This window comes from Tetrao urogallus, assembly GCF_951394365.1.
Source record: "Tetrao urogallus genome assembly, chromosome: 7".
NCBI lineage: Eukaryota > Metazoa > Chordata > Aves > Galliformes > Phasianidae > Tetrao > Tetrao urogallus.
In genome coordinates this window covers 25,556,681-25,577,035 of record NC_136820.1, presented here as the reverse complement: position 1 = coordinate 25,577,035, position 20,355 = coordinate 25,556,681, and the positions used below count along the sequence as shown (strand labels likewise).

At 38.1% G+C, this 20,355-nt stretch overlaps 1 protein-coding gene across 1 annotated transcript in view; it reads right to left on the bottom strand.

Annotated features, from left to right (window-relative positions):
• THSD7A (thrombospondin type 1 domain containing 7A) overlaps positions 1 to 20,355 on the bottom strand; it is a gene marked incomplete at both ends in the record, with an annotated part of 184,030 nt that overhangs the window by 105,635 nt on the left and 58,040 nt on the right. Inside the window, one exon of the mRNA XM_079538128.1 lies at positions 9,265 to 10,096. Coding sequence (XP_079394254.1) covers positions 9,265 to 10,096 — 832 coding nt within the window. The remainder of the gene's footprint in view (positions 1 to 9,264; positions 10,097 to 20,355) is intronic.

Genomic DNA, 20,355 nt, shown 5'->3' with positions numbered 1-20,355 from the left:
AGCTTATTTTCTCATAAATAAAATTAAATGAAAAAAATAATTCTGTTTAATGAGCAGGTGCTAGACAGCAGGGATAGTAGAAAACTGATTTAAGTCCATAATTCAGATCATTCCCAAGAGTTACTGTGAAACGTAAAGTCTAGTCATCCTTGAGAGTTTCAGTTTAAGGTTGGAACACACTTGTTTCTTCAAAGGTTACTGAAAATGCACCTGCATTTTTTCCTGGTGGCAAATGTAATGAATATCCGTCATAACATAGTTCTGATTAATTTTTCCCACAGCTGCACTGTTTGTTATTGGTTGTACTGTACATTGTTCTGAGAAAATGTTAGTACCTCACAGTATAATGGTCTGTTAGAATCACACAATAAGGCCTCCCTTATTTGTTTACAAAAACCAAATACTGTCCAGATAAGTGCTTCTCACAACATTATTCCCATGTTTCTTTCACAGTTTCATTAATCCTGCCAACAAATATGTACAGCCAAAATAGTTTTGAAGAAAACAAAACCACTTCAGCTTCTGATGCTATGGAAGAAAATAAACAGAAAATATAATTACTTTGTAGGAGGAAAATATATTGGTTAATATAGGCAAAAGAAGAAATTCTACTACACCCAAACAAGTGGCAAAAGTTTCTGTGGTGATGTTGCAGATATCACAAGATTCTGAGCAGACAAACAAGAGGAATTGGTTAGACAGAGGTAGTATCTTTCACAGTCCAGTAATACAGTGACATGTATGCACATCTCACATTACAAATAATCTTTAAATAACAAGAGGTTATTTGGAAATAGCATAGTGAAAGCACTTATGAATTTTTTTTTTTGGTTGAGGGGGAGGGCAAGGGAGAAAGGCAAAGTCAAATCTACCAGGAAGAATTTTTGTAACAGAGCATGAATTAGCATTTACTTTGTCCCTAACAATTAGACTCATGGAAAGAAAAAAGCTAAAATTTTATTATTTTTTTATTCATATCTTTTTATTATTTATTATATTATTCAACATTTAAGTTAAAATAATATAAAGCGTATTATTAATATTAGTTACTTCAGATATTTTAGATATGCTCCCTATATTCTGTCCATGTCAGTGTTCAATTCCAGTTTGAATGTCTGGATATAAAGGTCAATATTAGGAGCTAGACTGGATATTTTTTTTTTTTTTTTTTTTTTTTTTTTTTTTTTTTTTTTTTTTACAATCAGCACCATCTAGAAGGATGCCCTTCACACATGTGGAACCTCAACATTATAAAGCTTATGAAGAAAACAAGAGTGCTGCATGCCCCAAATGCTTAGCAGTCAAAAAATAAAACAATAAATTTCATGGTGTTACTGTGAGATTGTTCAAAGACTGATAACAACATGAAATACTGAGCAGCTTGCCCAGGTGAATTTCATGAGGTTCAACAAAGCCAAGTGAGAGGTCTTGCACCTTGGTCCAAGGCAAGCCCCACATATCAATACAAACTGGGGGATGTGAAGATAAAGCACAGCCCTGCTGAAAGGAACTTGGGAGTGCTGGTGGATGACAGCTGAACATGAGCCAGCAGTGTGCTCTCGCAGCCCAGAAAGCCAACTGTATCCTGGGCTGCATCAAAAGAAAAGTGGCCAGCCAAACAAGGGAGATACTCCGGCCCCTCTGCTCTACACTGGTGAGGTCTCACCTGGAGTGCTGCATCCAGATGCGGAGTCCTCAGTACAGAAGAGACACAGACCTGCTGGAGTGCATCCAGAGGAGAGCCACAAAAATGATCCAAAGAATGAAACACCTCCCCTATGAGGACAGGCTGAGAGAGCTGGAGCTGTTCAGCCTGGAGAAGAGAAGGCTTCAGGGAGACCTGATAGCCAAATTTCAGTATCTAAATGGGGGCTATAAGAAAGAATGGCAACATACTCTTTAGCAGGATCTGCTGTAACAGGACAAGGTGAAATGGTTTCAAACTAAAAGAGGGAAGATTTAGATTGGACATAAGGAAGATGTCTTTTTACTATAAGGGTAATGAGGCACTGGAACAGGTTGCCCAGAGAGGTGGTGGATGACAGTTCAAGGTCAGGCTCAATGGAGCTCTGAGCAACCAGATTCAGCTATAGGTGCCCTGTTCATGGCAGGTGCATTGGACAACATGACCTTTAAGCGTCCATTCCAACTCAAAAGATGCTATGACCCTACGTATAATCAATGAATGTATATTATAATTATGAAATATACGAGAGAGCTTAGCTAAGAAAGTTATTATATCAAAAGAGTATAGATAAAATGCATACCCACATCCTGAGCTCACTGTAAAACTCCAGAGGGGAAATCTCCAGAAGAAATCCTTCCCCCCGGTGGTCAGCTGTTAAATGGGGTCTCGGATAGGTGGAGCCAGGCTCCACCCCTTCCAGCAGCACAGGTGAATTGCCTTCACCTGTGTTCCCAGGGCTGAGTCATTGCTCGCCACAGGTGATAATCAGAGGTTCAGGCTGTGATTCAGCAGTTCCCACACACCCTATGAGTAAAATGTTTTTTTTTTAAATATTGCTTGTTTTGTATTGTATGAGTATGCACGAGGAATACTCTGAAGGTAATGCCTCCTATTTTACTATGTTGGCTTAAATGTCAGAGACATACAGTGATGGAATGGCAGTAGAAGCTGAATCTCCTCACCAATACCCAACAAAATTACCTTTTGTTGCCATGTGACAGATGGAAGCAGAGGGGCAATCTGACAAAATGGTGTCTGACATGAAAGTGCACATGAAGCAAAAATGTTTCACTGAATTACTTCATGAGGAAAAAATTGCACTCACTGGCATTATTTGACGCTTGCTGAACGTTTTTGGATACAAACAGTGGATGTGAACACAGTGAGGTGGTGGATGGTGCTTTTCAACAGTGGTGACAGCAACAGTGGGTCACCTCTGTTGGTGTAGACTCTTGTGAGTGCATTTGGAATGCTAAAGTCAATTAATATACCTATTCTCTTATGATGAGGCATAAAAGAGGCATAAAATGCAGTATAAAAGAATATTGTTAAGATGGTCAGTAATAAATGGAATTAGGCCCTGAGATCTTTGATCTCCAACTAAATTAAGAGTAGAAATTCTACTTAGAAAACATACATAGAATTAATTTGTTCATTTGTAGAATTTATGGCCAGTAGAGATTATCAAAGTATCTATTCTGTCTTTCATTATATTACAAACTATTCTATTTTGCTAGGTAAGACTAATTATTTGTATCTGAATAAAAATATATTTCAAAAAGCATCCAAGCTTGATGATTCCTGTAAAAAATGTATGAATGCTATACATCTAAACAACAATTGTTCATTATATGAAAAGAGTTATAATACAGCGTGGATAAATAAATGGTTCATTGCTGGTGTTTCAATTACTCAGCACAGTGTGTACTTTTCCATCTTAAATCTAGATTTTGGCGTGGTGTGTCAGATGTAGAGCAACACTGACAAGCCACTGTCAAAACAACACCCTCGGTAAGATGATGGAGCAGGTACTTAAAATAAAAAGAAACACCCATTGAATAATATTATGCATATCCACAGCATCTACTGCCTCAAACAAAATCACATTAAAAATCTATGGGAAGTTTCTGACTTTCATATTCATGGAAATTCTAAAAACACAATGGAAAGTGGTAGGGAAGCAATTATGTTTGCATCCTGTTTCTTTAGTAATATTTTACAATTCTATATCTCAATGCATCTGACAACTACTCTTCAGTTTTTAGTTATCAGGAGGTTTTTCTTCCACAATAATTGTATTCTTCTCTCTTCTGCATTTGTTAACAGCATGTGCTCTGACTAATTCCAAGTTAATTTATTAAGACAACTGTGTACATCTCATTATCCAAACATGAGATATTTACAGGTGTTCTGCTACTGAACCTCTTACAGCTTCTCACAATTTGATGAGCTTGGAGACTTTCTCTACAAGAATGGTACAGAGTTACCTTTCCAGTAACACAAGAAATCTCCCTCAGACATGCAAGCATTCATGCTTTCACCAGATCCTCAATGACCAAACTGAAGTTTGCTTATGCACTTTCACCTCTACCACGAGCCCTCTCTGCATTGCTACTCATCCCTTTGGACTCCTGAAGTGTGCCTCCCTGAATCTACTTCACTATCACCACTGCCACTTTTACAGGCTGCCCTTTCTGCCTTCTGTCTCATGGGAAAGAATCCTTTAAAGGTTGTTTTTAAGCAAAGATTATATGACAGGGAACAACAAACAAAGCATTGTATGTCTGAAGTTCTCTGTTTTCTGTCTCACAACATATAACTCAGTATGACTTTTCTCCTTCTCCAGATTAATGGCATAAAGACAGTGACAGGTTTATGCCGTATTTTTTCTAACTCACAGTCTTCACACAAAAGATAAAGGACAACAAGAGCTCATAATGTGGAAGGAGACATTTGTTGCATGATCCATGAGAAGAGCACTGGGTTCAGACTGGGAAAGACAAAAAGACCAATGAAATTAAAATGTCACCCTAGAGGATCAGACTGTCTTTCTTTTAGCCATTTTTGATTTCTGAGTATCACTTGTTCATCAGCCTAAATCAGACAGTCGTTTTCTAACTCTCTGGGTATCCAGCTTAAGACTTATGGTCAGTATCAAGTACAGTGGATGTGCTTTATCTAAATACAGGTTTACATGAAGTAAATCTGGAATGATATACCTCAAACTGTCTGCCTGAAATTAGCAGGGCACTTCAGTAACTGTCGCTCTGTTATCATCTCTCTTCTCTCAGATATAATATTGGAAGAAACAAAAACTCAGTCTTTCCCAAACCCAGAATTGAAGTATATAAAGTATACTAAGTAAAGTATAGCAATGATATCATTCCAAGAGAGATTAATTCATTATGAGGTACAGATATATTTCATTAGGTGTTGTACAAATGCATAGAATCAGTGAGGAGGATAAGAAATAGTAAATAATTACTCTCCAAGGAGGACAGAGGGAAAACAAACGGAATATGATTGTACTATTAAATGTATAAAGCTGCTAAACCAAGCTGCCCAGGAAGACTTCAGAAATTTTTAACTTTTGAATGCTTCTATTTTCCACCACCATTACCCAATATTGTCACTGCATATGATTTCCCACCAAAGAAATAAAAGCCCCGAAAATAACCAAAATTTTACTGTTGCTTCTTGCATTGTAACTACAAGCCATCAATACTGTTCTCAAATATGCCTCTGCTACAGGGATGTTGTAAGGGATCAGTAACCACTCAGTCAAAGAGCTGCAAGGGTCTGTTTCCTACTTCTCCATTTCTTCTCCCATGCAGACAGGAGCTTCTTGTTTCCAGCTTAAGCAAGATAGTAAGCTACATTCAAACAACTGAAAAATAAATGTGCAGAATGGTTGTGGGTTTTTTTAATAGTTACTCATAGCTTTAACAGAACTGTTTTACATACAGTTCCACTTGCAGCCTTTTGGCCTGGCAGCCACAGCCTGTCACCATGAGGATGGGCCAACCACTAGAGGGGAACCTGATGCGTTTGGTCAGAGAATTTCCAAATGTTTTGCTGAAGTACAGAAACATATAGGTGAAGAAGGAACACTAGCTCTTTTCCACGTTTCTACAGTTACAAATGCTTGCATCCATAACCTGCTCCCATCATTCCAAATTTCATACGCTTTCCCCAGTCCAGAAGGATCTTACTTAGCAAAGCCTCACAGTGAAATGGTCATGTGAATGACCAAAACACTATAAAAGCAAAGTATTTTTTCCTAGACTTGAATAAAAACATCCAAAACGTTTTTCCTAATATTTTCTCTTCAAGTCTGCTCAGGAAGACATTTATGAGGGAATGTTTGAGATTAAATGGAGATTAAATCGATGGAGAAGCAAACAAAAAACAAGTTAAAATTTTAATAGAAAACAACAGGCTTAACATGAGACACAAACATCACAACTTGTAATAGTGCAAAGAGTTGCATTCCAATTTTTACACAGACACTGTGTTTTTCTGCATTGCCAGTTTTTAGTCTAATGGCTCTCTGTGGGATCTCTAACAGATTCCACTTTCATCAGAAAAAAGAGGAAACATTTCAGAGGATCAGTTGTCTACACTAAGAGCGACACTCTCTTAGTTCTGTTACATATCCAGGGCAGCCATTTTGAAGACAGCTTTAATTATTGAATTCTCTCTTCTCCACTAATTCTATTTTTAAAATACTTTCAATGCATCAGAATTTCAGACTGTAGGCTGCATAACACGCACCTCATTGCAGAACAAGCAATACAAAATCCAATATTTCATCCTTCACGGGAGACTATGTATTGTTCACTTGGCAATAAAGTGTATAAATTACACTTTGATTTTCTTTTTTCACTTCTCTTTACCATGACTGGTGTGCTGATGTGTCTAGAGAATTTGCCTTTTTGAAGTTTTGCTGACAGCTTTACAGAATCATTTTCTCTGGAGCATCCTTCTGAAACATGTTTTTTGTAACCCTTTTTATACTGTATCAGTTTTGCTACCTCTGCAAAAAATATTACTCGCCTGAGGGTTTTTTTTCTTCCAGTCATGCTGCTAGGGGGCTGATTGTTTCTGATTACTAAAGTCAGAACTCACTGAAAATGAACTATTCAAGCTGAGGAGCATCTCACATGAGCACAGCAGGTTATCCAGTCACCTTACTTGTCATATTATTTAGTAACATGCCTACTATGGATGGAGATTATAAAATCATTTTTGCTGGCTGCACTGACAACCTACATAGAAAAATAATTCTATTGTTTGAGATTCTGGAAAGGTAACCACAGAATAAAGCGTTTGACTACAGAGTAGAGAACACAGAATAAAATAAGCTGATATATATATATAAGTGACACATAGTTCGGTCTTTAAAAGCGAGGGTATCAGTGCTAGTATTTCTCATGGGAGACGTTTAATCAATTTTTCTTGTTTTTACTATGCAACTTGAAGAAAAAAGATTATATGCTGAACTTGATAGGAAGGCTATTATATGATAAATCCTTTCTACATTTACAACGTAAAATTGTATTCATTTCTACATTTACAACGTAAAATTGTATTCATTAGACATGAAAATATCCATTGCATCATTTATATCATTTTCTCCCCAATGAAGAATTGTTCCTACATTGTACCATCTATTGTTTCTCTGCCTCAGGCAACAGAATTCATCCATTTCCCTGCTGCAGCCTGAATATATGGTGCATACATGGTATGCTGAGGTGACTGCATTTAAGACAGCATTACTGATCTGAATTAATTCAAGAGAAAGTATAAAGATGATGAGAAATGTATGTCATAAATTGCCTATTATATCTTACCTTTCTTGTGCCATTTATCAGAATCTCAGCATAGGAATGTTCCCCCCACCAACTTCCTTTTTTTTTTTTTTTTCTCTTCGTCTAAATATTGTAGTTCTGAATTATTTGTTTGAATGTAAAAAATCTTGGAGACTTTCAAACAGAATGTCTGGCTGCTAGCTACCAGCAGTCGGTGTGTTTAATAAATTATTCTTTGTATTTAAAGTGTAATGATATTCTTGGGCTGCGTAATATTAGGCTGGGAAGGGAAGAGGTAAAAGCAGCTTTTTTCTGTACCACCATGGAGACTGTGCTGCAGACAAAATTTGACACTGCCTGAGCATGCTGGCTTTGAGATTCCTTCTACGGACACTAATTCAACCCTAACTCAGTGTTATTCAAAGATTACTTCCCTAACCATTCCTGATATCTGTTTCTGACCTATTCTTAAAAACCTTCAAAGATGGAAGCACCACAAATTCTTCAGGCAGTCCTTTCCAGAGCTTCTCTGTGCCTGGTATAAGGAAGTATAGTTTCATTCAGTATCACTGTGATTAAGATCATTTTTATTCTCTCTCTATATCCATGATATATGATATATGGAGATTAACTCATCCCAGTCTTTATTGTGACAAGACTTTACCATTATACACCTCACATCCCCATGCAGTTGTACTACCTCCCAGCTAAACAATTCAAACTTTCCAGTACTGTAGCATTAATCATCTGGACTTACACTGACAGGTACTTGGGGGTGTGGTCTGTAGCTGCACGCTGATATTCAGCCATGGAGAAATGAAAATTCCATATTAATTTGAAGTTTTGTGATTAAATGTACTTAAAAAGATGATGTTTATCACACTTGAAGAGCTATAATGTGGCTTTTGATAGGAAAGGTTGAAGCCACTGCAAGTTCTATGACAGAATGTTAAAGAAAAGTACCCTGAGAAAAAGCTAATAAAAGCCTACCTAGCAGAAATGGATGTCAACCTGATTCAGCAAGGGATCTTACTCATTTCACAGGTGAAGTAAACCTGATTGATCATGTATTGTACTGGAGGGAAGAAAGTAGAAAGAATCACATCACAGTCAGAAAAAGGTAGAAGAGACAGAAAGACTTCCAGTTTGACAAAGATGTTCTGGGTGGAATGCAGGAAAAACAAGAGCTAGCAAGAGAACATCAAATAAAACAAGCAAGTGGAAAATTATATAGTTGCAGAAAAGCACACAGAAGCCTATGGAAAGAGTTATGGAAACATGTGCAACCACCTAATATCTTTAAAAGCACAACAATAAATAAATAAAATGAAAACACAAAAACAGACAATAATGAAAAGTTTACCACTGAGAAATAAAAGAAGAAAAAGGTGCAGAAGCAAATGAAAATAAGTGGGAAAAGGTACACACACACAAGTTTCACTGTCTCATAAATTTCACCTTAAGAAGCAAGGACAAAAAAATACTGCATGCTCTTTTTCATAACTAAAGGCATTGGACAAAACGCTGCACTCTCAAGCAGCATCTTCCTCTTATCATATGTCATACCCTAACTGTTCTTCTGAAACTTTCGTGCCTTGCAGGCAATAACATCATCTGTTCCAAACATGAACGACTCATTAAAACCTGCAGGTGAAAACTTGCCTCAATCCATAGAAACAGAGCTGACATTTGATAAACTTCATCAAGTTTTTGAGAGAAAAACGTGTAGACAGACAGAGAATATGGAGTTAGCACAGTTTAATACTGCACATTCATGCAATGCTTACTATGATCCCCAGAACAGCTTGAACATTTCTTGTCACAGAAATGTTTTAATCTTGATGAGGGATGTTCATACTGGAAATAATGCATGTGGTAAATTGTGTCTTGGGCTCTGTGAACTAATATCAGCATGCACTTGTGTGTGCTTTATCTTAGAATTAATCGAAACAAATAATAATTTGCAAATGAAGAAACATTGATTACCTCAGAGCAGCAGTTTTCCCATTTCTGTGAGTGCATGTAACCTGCCTGGTTTGATACCCAATTTGTATGTCCCAGTATTTGTTGTCCTGTCTATTTTGTCTGTTTCGATTCCTCTTCTTCTTAATTAATTCACGAGCCTCGGGATCCCGAACTGCCTTTTCTCTGTCCTTTTCCTTGTCCTTGCTCTTCCCTCGTTTTCTTGCTTGCCGTATTTGTCTTGAATGGGGCACCGAGCACATGCTCCACGGTCCCACATTTAGGCTATAGAGGCTTTCTTCAGCAGCACATGGGCTAGACTGACAGACCTGAAATTCAGTGAGATTTGGGCAAGCAGACCCACCAAATTGTGGTGGGGCCACTACGTGCCGAGTTCGATGCTGAAGCCCACTGCCACAGGTCTTAGAGCACTCCGTCCAAGGGGCAAACTCAGACACAATGCAGTCCTGACGGCACGGGATGAGGCATGCCTGCTCCTGGCGGGGCTTGGGCTCAAAGTATTCACAGATGACATCCTCAGCAGGCACCCCATTGGACTTCTGGATGCAGGTGATGTCTCTTGTCTGAATGCCATCCTCCCCTCTGAGGCACTCCTGGGGCTTCTCATGGCTGCGGGAGAGGACGGGCCGGCACTGATCCCACGTGCCAATCTGCCAGTCATACAGCTCCTTGTGCCAGTCACAGACACGGAAGCAGCTCTGCTGGTTGTCCGGCCGCTCTGGCTGCTTGCAGTTGGTGGGCAGTGTTGTCCAGCCCTCCACATGGGCACACCACACTGCTCGAGTCTGGATGCCACCTGGGCCACATTCATCTCCCATGCATCTCCCCCACGGACCTGGAAAATAAGAGAAGACACTAATGTTGCATGCCTAGTTGTTCTTTGACCACGTGTGAAGCCAAGTTGAGAGAATCAGTTTTGTATTTCCAGTATCTCTAACAACTTCAGGCTTGGAGAAACACAAAACAAATACTGGGTTATTCTTCATCTCTTATGATTATGGATAGATTTCACTTTTTACCCTAGCCAAACTGAACATTTAATTTCAAGAATATACAAAGGAATTAATCCCATTAGAAAACCAAGAACTGAGCCATCAGAAAGCGTGTCTTTGACTGAGAAAACAGGAGGCAAAGTCTTTGCCTGCAAGGCATGAATGTAATACTTTCTCTCACTTACATGAAAACTCTTCTTTGGACTGTCTTAGCTTTTGCTTCACATTTCTATTTTACTCCCCTTGTACTCTTTGTGTCCATTCTTCTGCTGTACTGTGTTAAATAATTAGAACAAGACTAAACATTTTGGGAAAAAATTAAAGGTAATTTCAGGTAGGCCACATCTATTCTTCCTCTATTATAATTATAAATGGAAAAGAAAAAGGAAAGTTAAGGAGTTTGTACCAGAAAAGCTCTGAAATGGTTATATGGAAGAAATGCTTAAGACAGAGACATACCACTCTCCAAAGAACAGAAGTTATTGCTTTTTTTAAAATCCGTAAGGTCTATGATAAATACCCCACACATTTCTATAATTAGTGACAGCCAGATCAATAAAAATCTATATCCTTGAAAGCTCACAAGACTGCTTTTTCTTTTATTGACAATAGCAATATTCACCAGGCACTACTCAAAAAATGCACAAATCACAGGTTAAAAACTGTATTTTTTTTTTTAAGGTCCCCCTCATAAAGTTCTAATCTTGAAAGTGATATTTACACATTGTGCACTGACTTACTGTAAAAAAAGAAAAGCATGAGCAGTTGAGAAAAAAATATATAACAATTTGACAAAGAAAAACATCCACCTGCAGACAGTTGGCCACTCCGAATACATTTTCTCTGAGTATGGAGTGCTACTGTTCCATGAAATATCTAGGTCAGGCCATTCAATCTTTATTCATCTAGATGACCCCAGAGACTGTACCAAGACTACTTGTGAGTAAAGTTGTGGGAATTGCAGGGTGGAGACTTCATTATTTCCAAAGCAGGCTAACAGAAGAATTCTGGTGCGGCACACCAGTAAGTTAAATTAATTATGTCTGATAAAAATTATTTAAAGCAGTTTGTCTTTGAATTACTGGAAGGAAATTTGATGCCTTGCCTTAGAACTGATTCACACTAACTTTAGAACTCTCACCAGTTTTAATGCAGATGTCAGCAATTGCAGCTCCAAAAGACAATTACAGCCTGGACTGAATATAAAGAAGCACAGTTAGCAGGTCATACAAGATGATCATCCCTTTCTACTCTTCTGTTCTAAGATACCATGTAGAGCACTGTGTTCAGCTCTGGGACCTTCAATATACAAAGTACATGCACCTGACATTGTGAGTCCAGAAGAGGGGCAATGAGGATGAGCAAAGGGCTGGAACACCTCTCCTGCAAAGAGCTGTTCAGCCTGGAGAAGAAAAGGCTTCAGAGAGATCTTAAAGATATCTTCCAGAACCTAAAGGAGCCTACAGAAAAAATAGGGAGTGACTCAGGAAGTGTAGCAACAGGACAAGGAGTAATGGCTTTAAACTAAAAGAGGGAGCTATATGGTTTAGTGGCTTAAAAATAATAATAAAAAGAAGAAATACTTTTGTATTCAGCACTTATTCAAAATAAGAGCAAGTTTTAAGCTAACCTTCAGTGAATTTATTTTCAGAATACCTAGTTGTCTTAACGATGAATGAAGGAGGGGAAGGAAGGAAGGGACAGGAAGAGGAATTCCCATTTTGTTACTTTCTCTAAAAAAGGGAAGATAAAATGGAGGTGACAATAAGAACAGAAACTTTGCTCAAAAGTATTCTGATAAATAGCAAATCCTTTTTCATTTCCTTTAGAAAGCAATTTCTGAAATACAAATTAAAACAAAAGTTCTGTCAGCTTTCACCTGCACACAACTTTAAAATCTTCCATTAAGTTATTCCACATCTCATTATAGAACTAGGAGTCACTTTCCTTAACCACAAGCACCTACCAGAGGATTCATGCTGCCATACATTTGCAATTTAGACCATGCAAAAAGTGATAGGATCATCTGCAGTTCCCTTTTCAGATACACATCGCTCTCTCCTGATGAAAAAAACAGCCTACAAAACTAATTCATATCTTAAGTATGCTCAAAGACGTCGCAAGGGTCAATGCCAAACGCGGCTCATTTGAAAATAATCACAGAAAAGCAGGCAAATAAATGTCTCTGAACTGAGTAAAGTGGATTTGCAATTTGGTGCAAATAACAAAAAAATGCACTGCATAGTAATCCTAATCCACTGTCATTTTTGTTTTCATTGCCATAGATTGAAGAGAAAGCACCCAGCACACATTTCCATTATTCCTTTGCCTGCTGGTCACACAGAATCACAGAATTGTAGGGGTTGGAAGGGATCACCAGAGATCATCGAGTCCAACCCCCCTGCCAAAGCAGGTTCCCTACAGCAGGTCACACAGGTAGGCATCCAGGCAGGTCTTGAACATCTCCAGAGAAGGAGACTCCACCACCTCCCTGGGCAGCCTGTTCCAGTGATAGGCATTGGCTTAACCCAGAACTGAATCTGCTGCTAGAAAAGTCACTGCTCTTAGTGCTGTGGGGGCTGAGGAATTAGCACAGAAGATTCTCAACATGTGATGAGAAAAATAGCAAAGACAGAGATTTTGAATGATCAAAATGATTTTGAGGTATGAGATAATCAAGTACAGAATACCTGCAACATATTTTTGTAATAAAAAATTATTATAGGCAGTACTTACACACTTTCCTATGTATACAACTGATCTGCAGATTGAAATTGATACACAAGTCTGAAGAGAACAGGAGTACAGACAGACTTACAGCCAGGAGCAAGTCAATTTGTGTTCAACATGGGCTGCAGATATTTTTATACACAAATTTTTGGGAAAAGATAATCTAGCAGAAGCTTATATGGCATAGATATGCAATTCTGCAAAGAAAGAGAAAGAACAGCAAAACATCCCACATAGATTTCAACCACCACCATCTCGTGAAGGCTGCAGGGGGGTGGAGGCAGCTGCTCTTTCACAAATCCTCAGCTGCTGCTAAGCACTAGTAACAACAATAGAAACTCTTTAGGAAAGCTGTCGAGCTTAATCAAAGCCTCATATAATGTTTTAATTTGCTCTTTATGAATATTCCTTAGGTTCTCTACTTCCCACAGCAGCAGTCGTCACACACAGTTGCTCTCCCTGCCGTGCATTGATCCAGTTACAAGCAGACAACATGATACATGTTTGGCACTGGGGAGATAGCTGTTGCTGTGAACACGAAGTAATCTTTCTTGGGATTTTGTTTTAAACAGATTTAGATGGATGTGTCACACTTTACCTGGACTGGGCTGCACTTGTCCCCAGAAAACACCATAATACATCTGCATGTTGCTTAACTGGCATTTGACAAATGGTAAATACAGAAATAAATTGGAAGCTTGTGTCCTTTCTGCTGCTGGGAGTTGCCACTGGAGTCATAGTGAGTTTAAGATGTCATTTGTAGTTCTTTGTCTTCTAAAGAGATTACTGTAGAATACAATATTAAGATTCCTCCTAAGCTTCTGAAGGATTAACATTTATTTTTGTTAGGGAGCAGGAAAGGGAGTGAATTAGCCATTGCTACAAGTTTATACTGAAATTCCTTGAATTGATTGTGATGGAGTCAAAAATCAAGACAAATATCTCACTAAAACAGCAATAACCTTGCAGCTGAGTTGAAATAAAGCTATTATTGCAACTTGTTATCTGTTTGTTATCTCATATATTATTTCAGATATTAAAATTAACACTATTTGAAAGAAAAAAAATATTTGAGCCCGGGCAAATAAGGGTATGTGAAAATCCCTTAAGCTTTTTTCCCCATACAAGTATAAAAATATAAAGCCCCAAAGAAACCAAACTTGCAACCATGAAAGTCTTAAAAGCATCAAAACAAGATGTTACTCTCATTATTAACAAATGTGATTTCAGCTGAATTTTGCTGTACTTTTAGCAAGAACTGGTTTTGACCCATTTGTATTATTAGTTTGGTGTCTGTAAGTAGCATTAATAGTTTAATGCCAGAGAGACTCTGACTGCACAAGTCAACGAGCAGATTAGTTTTTTAGTATTTTGAGAGGATTGTATTTAGAGAGACTACTGGGAGACTGATTAGCAGAAATCTACTTTTCGTAAGTTTAGAAACAAGCTAGCACACAGTAATAGAGACCTTAAATTTTCTTTGTATTACAAGAAGACTGTGAAGAGGGCCAGGAAGGTTAAGTGGATGACAGAGGGCTGGGAGGCAGAAGGACATAAGTATTACAAGATCCAGCTCAAGAGTAAGCAGCAAATCTCAAGAGAGGTCAGAAAGACACAGATCAAAGAGACTTTGAAGGACTCAGGAGACGACCACAAATGCAAACTGCAGCTCCTGATAGCAGAACCATCAAGGAGCAGAACGAACAGCAGCAAGCCACTGAGAATAGAACCGGATCAGAGTAGAAGCCAGAATCATTTGGCAGATCCACCCTGTTACACTGAAATGCAAGAATCGTGTGTAAGTTGATACAGCACACTTATGTTGCCTACATTTGCTTTATGCAGTTGTGGTGACATAGGATAAACAACTACTGCTGCAAAAAGTATTTTTGTCACAGAAAGCAGCTAATCATAGAAGTCTAAACAGGGAAGTCGGTCTCACTAATATAGATGCGCTGCCTATTACAATGATAGGCAATACAGCAAAATGCTGTAATTCTAGATAAATTATTGATACTTTCTTTTACTAGATAGATAGATAGATAGTGCCAACACGACAAGCTGTTAGTGTTTGCAAACACAGATTCGATAAATTATACTATCGGGAGTACCAAGGCAGCAGAACACTGATAGACAAAACCTTTATTTTCACATCATTCCCACCCATGGGGAGCTCCCTGGTATCTGTAGGACTTGCTGCACGCTCCGTGTGCCAGAAACTCTCATACTGGAGTGCTATGGATCACCTTGACTGTTTCTATTCAAAGCTTTTGTCTTTCCCAGATGTGTCTGAGGTAGAAAAGAACACACAAGGCAGTGTTTGCATCAAAGAAAATGGATTCCGAATATGGAGGGGAGATAAAAAAGGAAAGGAGGTTAACAGAATAAAGCACAGCAATGTCTGAGATTCAGAGGAAGATAATGGAGAATCAAATATGCCTACAAATGATATGACACCTAGGTCAAAATTTTTATTTCCTGAGAGTATAAGACACTGCCGTTCAATTTCAGAATCCGAAGGGCAAGTTCTTTCCATTCCCTAGGTTAACAAGGAAATACAAAAACTAACATTAAAAATACAGCAATATATATGAATCTAAAATGCAAATTTCCCTTTTTTCCCCCAACCTTCCAGGCATACTTTCAAACAATGAGATAAAGGCAAACTTCAAAGTCTGAAAAATCAGCTATTTAGAAATCTTTCTAACTGTTCACCTTTGCATATAATTATTAAGGTATTTTATAAGTCTACGCACTTTTGTTTTTTCCCTATTAAAATCTATTGGGAAAATAGACATGATGTTTCTAAGAATATTAACAGTACAGTAAATAACATAATTCATCACCTTGTTTTGAAATGTCACTTAAAATTATGAATGCAGAACATATGAAATAAGCTTAAAGAGAAACTGAACCAGTCAAAATTCTGACATTGAAAATCACAAAACGTGTTACACTTACTGTTTCCCTAACTGGACAGTTTAGTATTACAACCTCACAAATTCCTGGAATAACTGGGAAGAGAGGAGCCTGTTGAGGTTCATCAAGAGCAAGTATAAAATCTTGCACCTGGGGATAAAGAAACACAGGCACCAGTACAGGTTAGGAGCTGACCTGCTGGAAAGAAGCTCTGAGGAGAAGAACCTGGGTGTCCTGGTGGATTGGCTATGAGCAAGCAGTATGCCCTTATGGCCAAGAAGGCCAATGGTATTCCGGGGTGCGTTAAAAAGAATATGGCTAGCAGGTGAAGGGAGGTGATCCTCCCCTTATACTGTGTCTTGGTGAGGTCACATCCGGACTACTGTGTTTAGTTCTGGGCTCTCCTGTTCAAAGCAGACAGGGTTCTCTTAGATAGTGTCCAGTGAAAGGCAACAAAGTTGTTAAAGGGCCTGGAAAATCTCCTGTATGAGGAAAGGATGAGAGATCTGGGATTGTTCAGCTTGGAGAACACTGAGAGCGGGTCTCATCAATGTCTATAAACATCTAAAGAGTGAGAGTCACATGGATGTGGCCAGGCTCATTTCAGTGGTGCGCAAAACAGAACAAGGAGCAATGGGAAAAAATGGAATACAGAAAATTCCATATAAACATGCAAAAGAACTTCTTTAATGGTGACAGTGACTGCCCAGAGAGGCAGTGAAGTCTCCTTGTTCTCCTTATTCTCTTGCTCTGTCTGTACAAATTTGAATCTTTAAATAAACTGCAATGGAGCTCATACTTTGCATATCACATACCATAGTTCTTCTCATAGTAATGTGAATGGATGCAAGCCTAGCACCCTGAAAATCATTATGTGCACCAGAGGTATTGAGAGCCTCCAGCTAGCAGCAGTGGTGCAGTATGATAACCTGAAGTACATTCTAGCATGTATGCAAACATGAAAGGCTTACAGCTCACAGTGCAGAACTATCTGGCTTTCTGTTACTGCCATAACCTGTAATAACATCTTTTCCTTTACGCTTACCATACACTTAAGCTAGTTCTCAAAATATTATTCAGATTTTAAATCAGTTCTTTCTCCAAACTTTTTTTTATTTTTTAGCTTTTTATCATCAGTTCCTCTAACTATTCATTTCTCATTTACATAGTATAGCTGTAGCAGAGAAAATGAATATTGAATGAACACAACAAACGAATACTGAATTGAAGCAGCGTGCTCTAAGGAGAAACAGAGCTGCTATGTTCTACAAAGCAATTACATTGCTTTGAGTCATAGTGCAATAAATACTTCTGATATTATAAGATACCAATGCCAAGTTTCTTTTATACTGTTTACACATAAAGCTTATTCATGAACATTTCTTAGATTCATTATAAGTGGTGTTAAACCAGACCAGTGTATTCCTCCAACTCTTCCTGTTTTCTGTCTAGTTTCAGTGCTGGTTGAATTGCCAGATAATGCTCTTCTGGCAACATGATTAGCAAACACAGTTACACTCTCATAGGCTTCATAAATTAGATGAAAGACTTCATTAACCTTTGCTTGCATCTCTCCCACATGTCTGTTTTGTTTTGGTTTGTTTTCTGATTACTAACTCTTGAAAGCTGCTCTGCATCTCCTCTAGGACATAACAGGCCTATACATGGTCAGAACAAAGACCTTCCTAGCCCTTTGCCTGTGTCCTATAGCAATGAAAGGCAGAAGGTTGAAGAATGTATAGGTGAATATGATGCATTCCCTGGCACTCACACAGCTTCCCAGCATTTTCAGCACACACGTCACTATAGAAACATTGATACAAATTTTAGAAATAATTGAAACTTAAAGATTTGTTGTTCCTTTTTCCCCCCCAGTACAAAGCTACTAGGAAATACACCATATTCACCTAATTTTTTCTGATGCACTGGGCAAAAAAAAAAACAAAACAACCAAAACCAAAACAATTCAATGCCATGAACAATAAACACCAAGGCAATTATGAGAAAACCTGTGAAATCAGTAGTAGATACTACAATCAGGAGTAAATCAGGAGTAGACACGTTCATAGAGACATTGCTTTTTGATCCTTCAATGTCAGCTCTTCTATCACTGTGAAGCAGAATTCACCAAGCATTGGATTGTTCACCCACTGATAGGGAACGTGAGCTGAGACAGTCGTGAGACAGATTAGTTTTACTAAGAGAGACTACAGTCAGGAGTAAATAATAGTATCTTACAGCAAAAGTTCTATAATTATCACCACAAGTTATTCTTACCTGTGTCCCTGCATTAGAATCTACCTGAAAGGAACACATTATTGAGAAAACCAATTCAGGTTCCACTGCCTATTAAAAAATTTAATTTGCGTAGATTAATTTGAGGTTTTACCCTTTGTTTTGAACCCAGGCTCCCTGTTTTCCCTGTCAGTATTTTACCTTCAAGCCAGCCACAAACTGCAAAGCAAATTCAGTGTATTTTAACTGAAACTGTAACGGTCATTGTGAGCATATGTGGAGATTGAGATTTCTTGCACTAATTCAAACTCAGCCTTGCTCCTCACTTTCCATGAGAGTGAACCCCAATTAGATCAGCTGCAAAAGCGCCAATACTCCTTTTGATGACATTTATGCATCAGCACATGCTGTAGCACTAATTGCTGGGTACTACTGGACAGTTTACTTTCATACAGAGTTCAATGCAATCGCATGACAGTCTGGTATATTGAACACTTTACAGGGACTTTAAATCAGTTCATGAATAACGTTGCCATTTCAGTTGTTAAATGTGATTTTCTTCAGTACACGCAGGCTGATGCATTAAAAAGTGAAGATCAAACATTTCTGTTTCAGTTTGCATTAAGACCAAGCAAGTAGTATTGTTCTTATGCCAGTGTCTCATTTTCTGTCCTTTTATTACTTCCCCTTGCTCATCACAACCTCCTGCTGTGCTGCTGATAGCCAGAAGTGCTGGTTGCAGGACTGCTGCTACCACAGGGCACATCCATCAGCACAGGCCATGGCACTGGTGCCAGAACTCAGTGTGCAGTCCTATTCTGCCTGCATTTGCCAAGGGCAAACAAACCAAAAACCTCCCTGAGATATGAAGAAATGTACTGCAACAGCTTTTCACAGAGCATTCAACTGGGATGCATCAGACAGATATCAGAAATTACATGTAATATCTGTGGGCACTGACTGCTTTAAAGAGTCGGACTTCCTGTGTGATATAACATTAGACAAGCTAGTGGGCAGTTTCTAATTGAGTTGCATAAAGTCAGCTAAAGATTTAGGTTGAACTCAGAGCCTGCTGGGTGATCTACGTGCACCATTTTTTTGTCTCCTTGCACTACACTTTCTCCTGCATAAAGCAAGGACAACAATATCAAATTTTAAAACTCATTTAGATATATCAATGAAAAACAGCGCACATTAAGTAAATAGCAATAAAGTATGAAGCAGCAGCAAAGCTTGAGGTGAATACACCTTCCATCATTTTCTTTCTGCAGGCATATGGTTTATTCAATATCTTTCCCTTGCATTTCACTCTAAATCCTAGTTCTGTTGCACAATGGGTTTTCATAAGAAAGCAAGAATTCCAGATAGGAACTGCCCCTTTCTCTTACTCTTCACAGAAGACTTATTCATAGTGTACATACTTCTCTGCATCTTCACTCTACCTCCCTAGTCATAAGAGAGCTAAAAGACACTCAAGGATCATATAAGAAGATTTTTCATATCTCTAGATTCTTTACAGTTGTTTTCTTTGCTAGTAATGAAAGAAAATAGAAGACCTGAACTTCATGAATACAGCTTAGAAAATGTTCTGATCTGTCTTCATTCTTTTTTTTTCTTAATTCATTCAAGCAAAGTTTAATGAAACTGCCTTTTCTAAGTACAGAACATTACAGAATATTTTAATTTTATATGTATATATGTATATATATATATAACCTTCAAATATTTCATTATTTAAATTGCCTATGTATTGGACTGAAATAATAATCAAGTCATAAATCTTTTGAAGTGCACTAAGACTTTATGTCTTGCTGAGACACATTCTCTCAAGCATATTCTCTGTTCATTTATTATTCATTATCATCTGCAGTTTGCCGAATTCCTGTGAAATCCATTTTCAGTGGCAACTTTCCCTTAAAATCGTAGTATTTTCCTTCCCATAGGTCCATACAGTGAAAACCAACTAAGCTATGAGTACATATTCAAAGTTCAGATGCCAGTGCAGATCAGAGAGGGAGTAGCTTTATATTTGTTTTGAGGAAGTCTTGTCAGGACAGTATGAAAATAGTCACGGCATCATATGCAAAATAAATAATGGATTCAATTTGAGCACTTTACAACTGATCATTTTAATTCCAGAGACAACTGAGATAAATAATTAATTTTAAAAAGTGAATATTACTTATTTCCATCTGGCAAATGTGCTGCACAAAAGTAG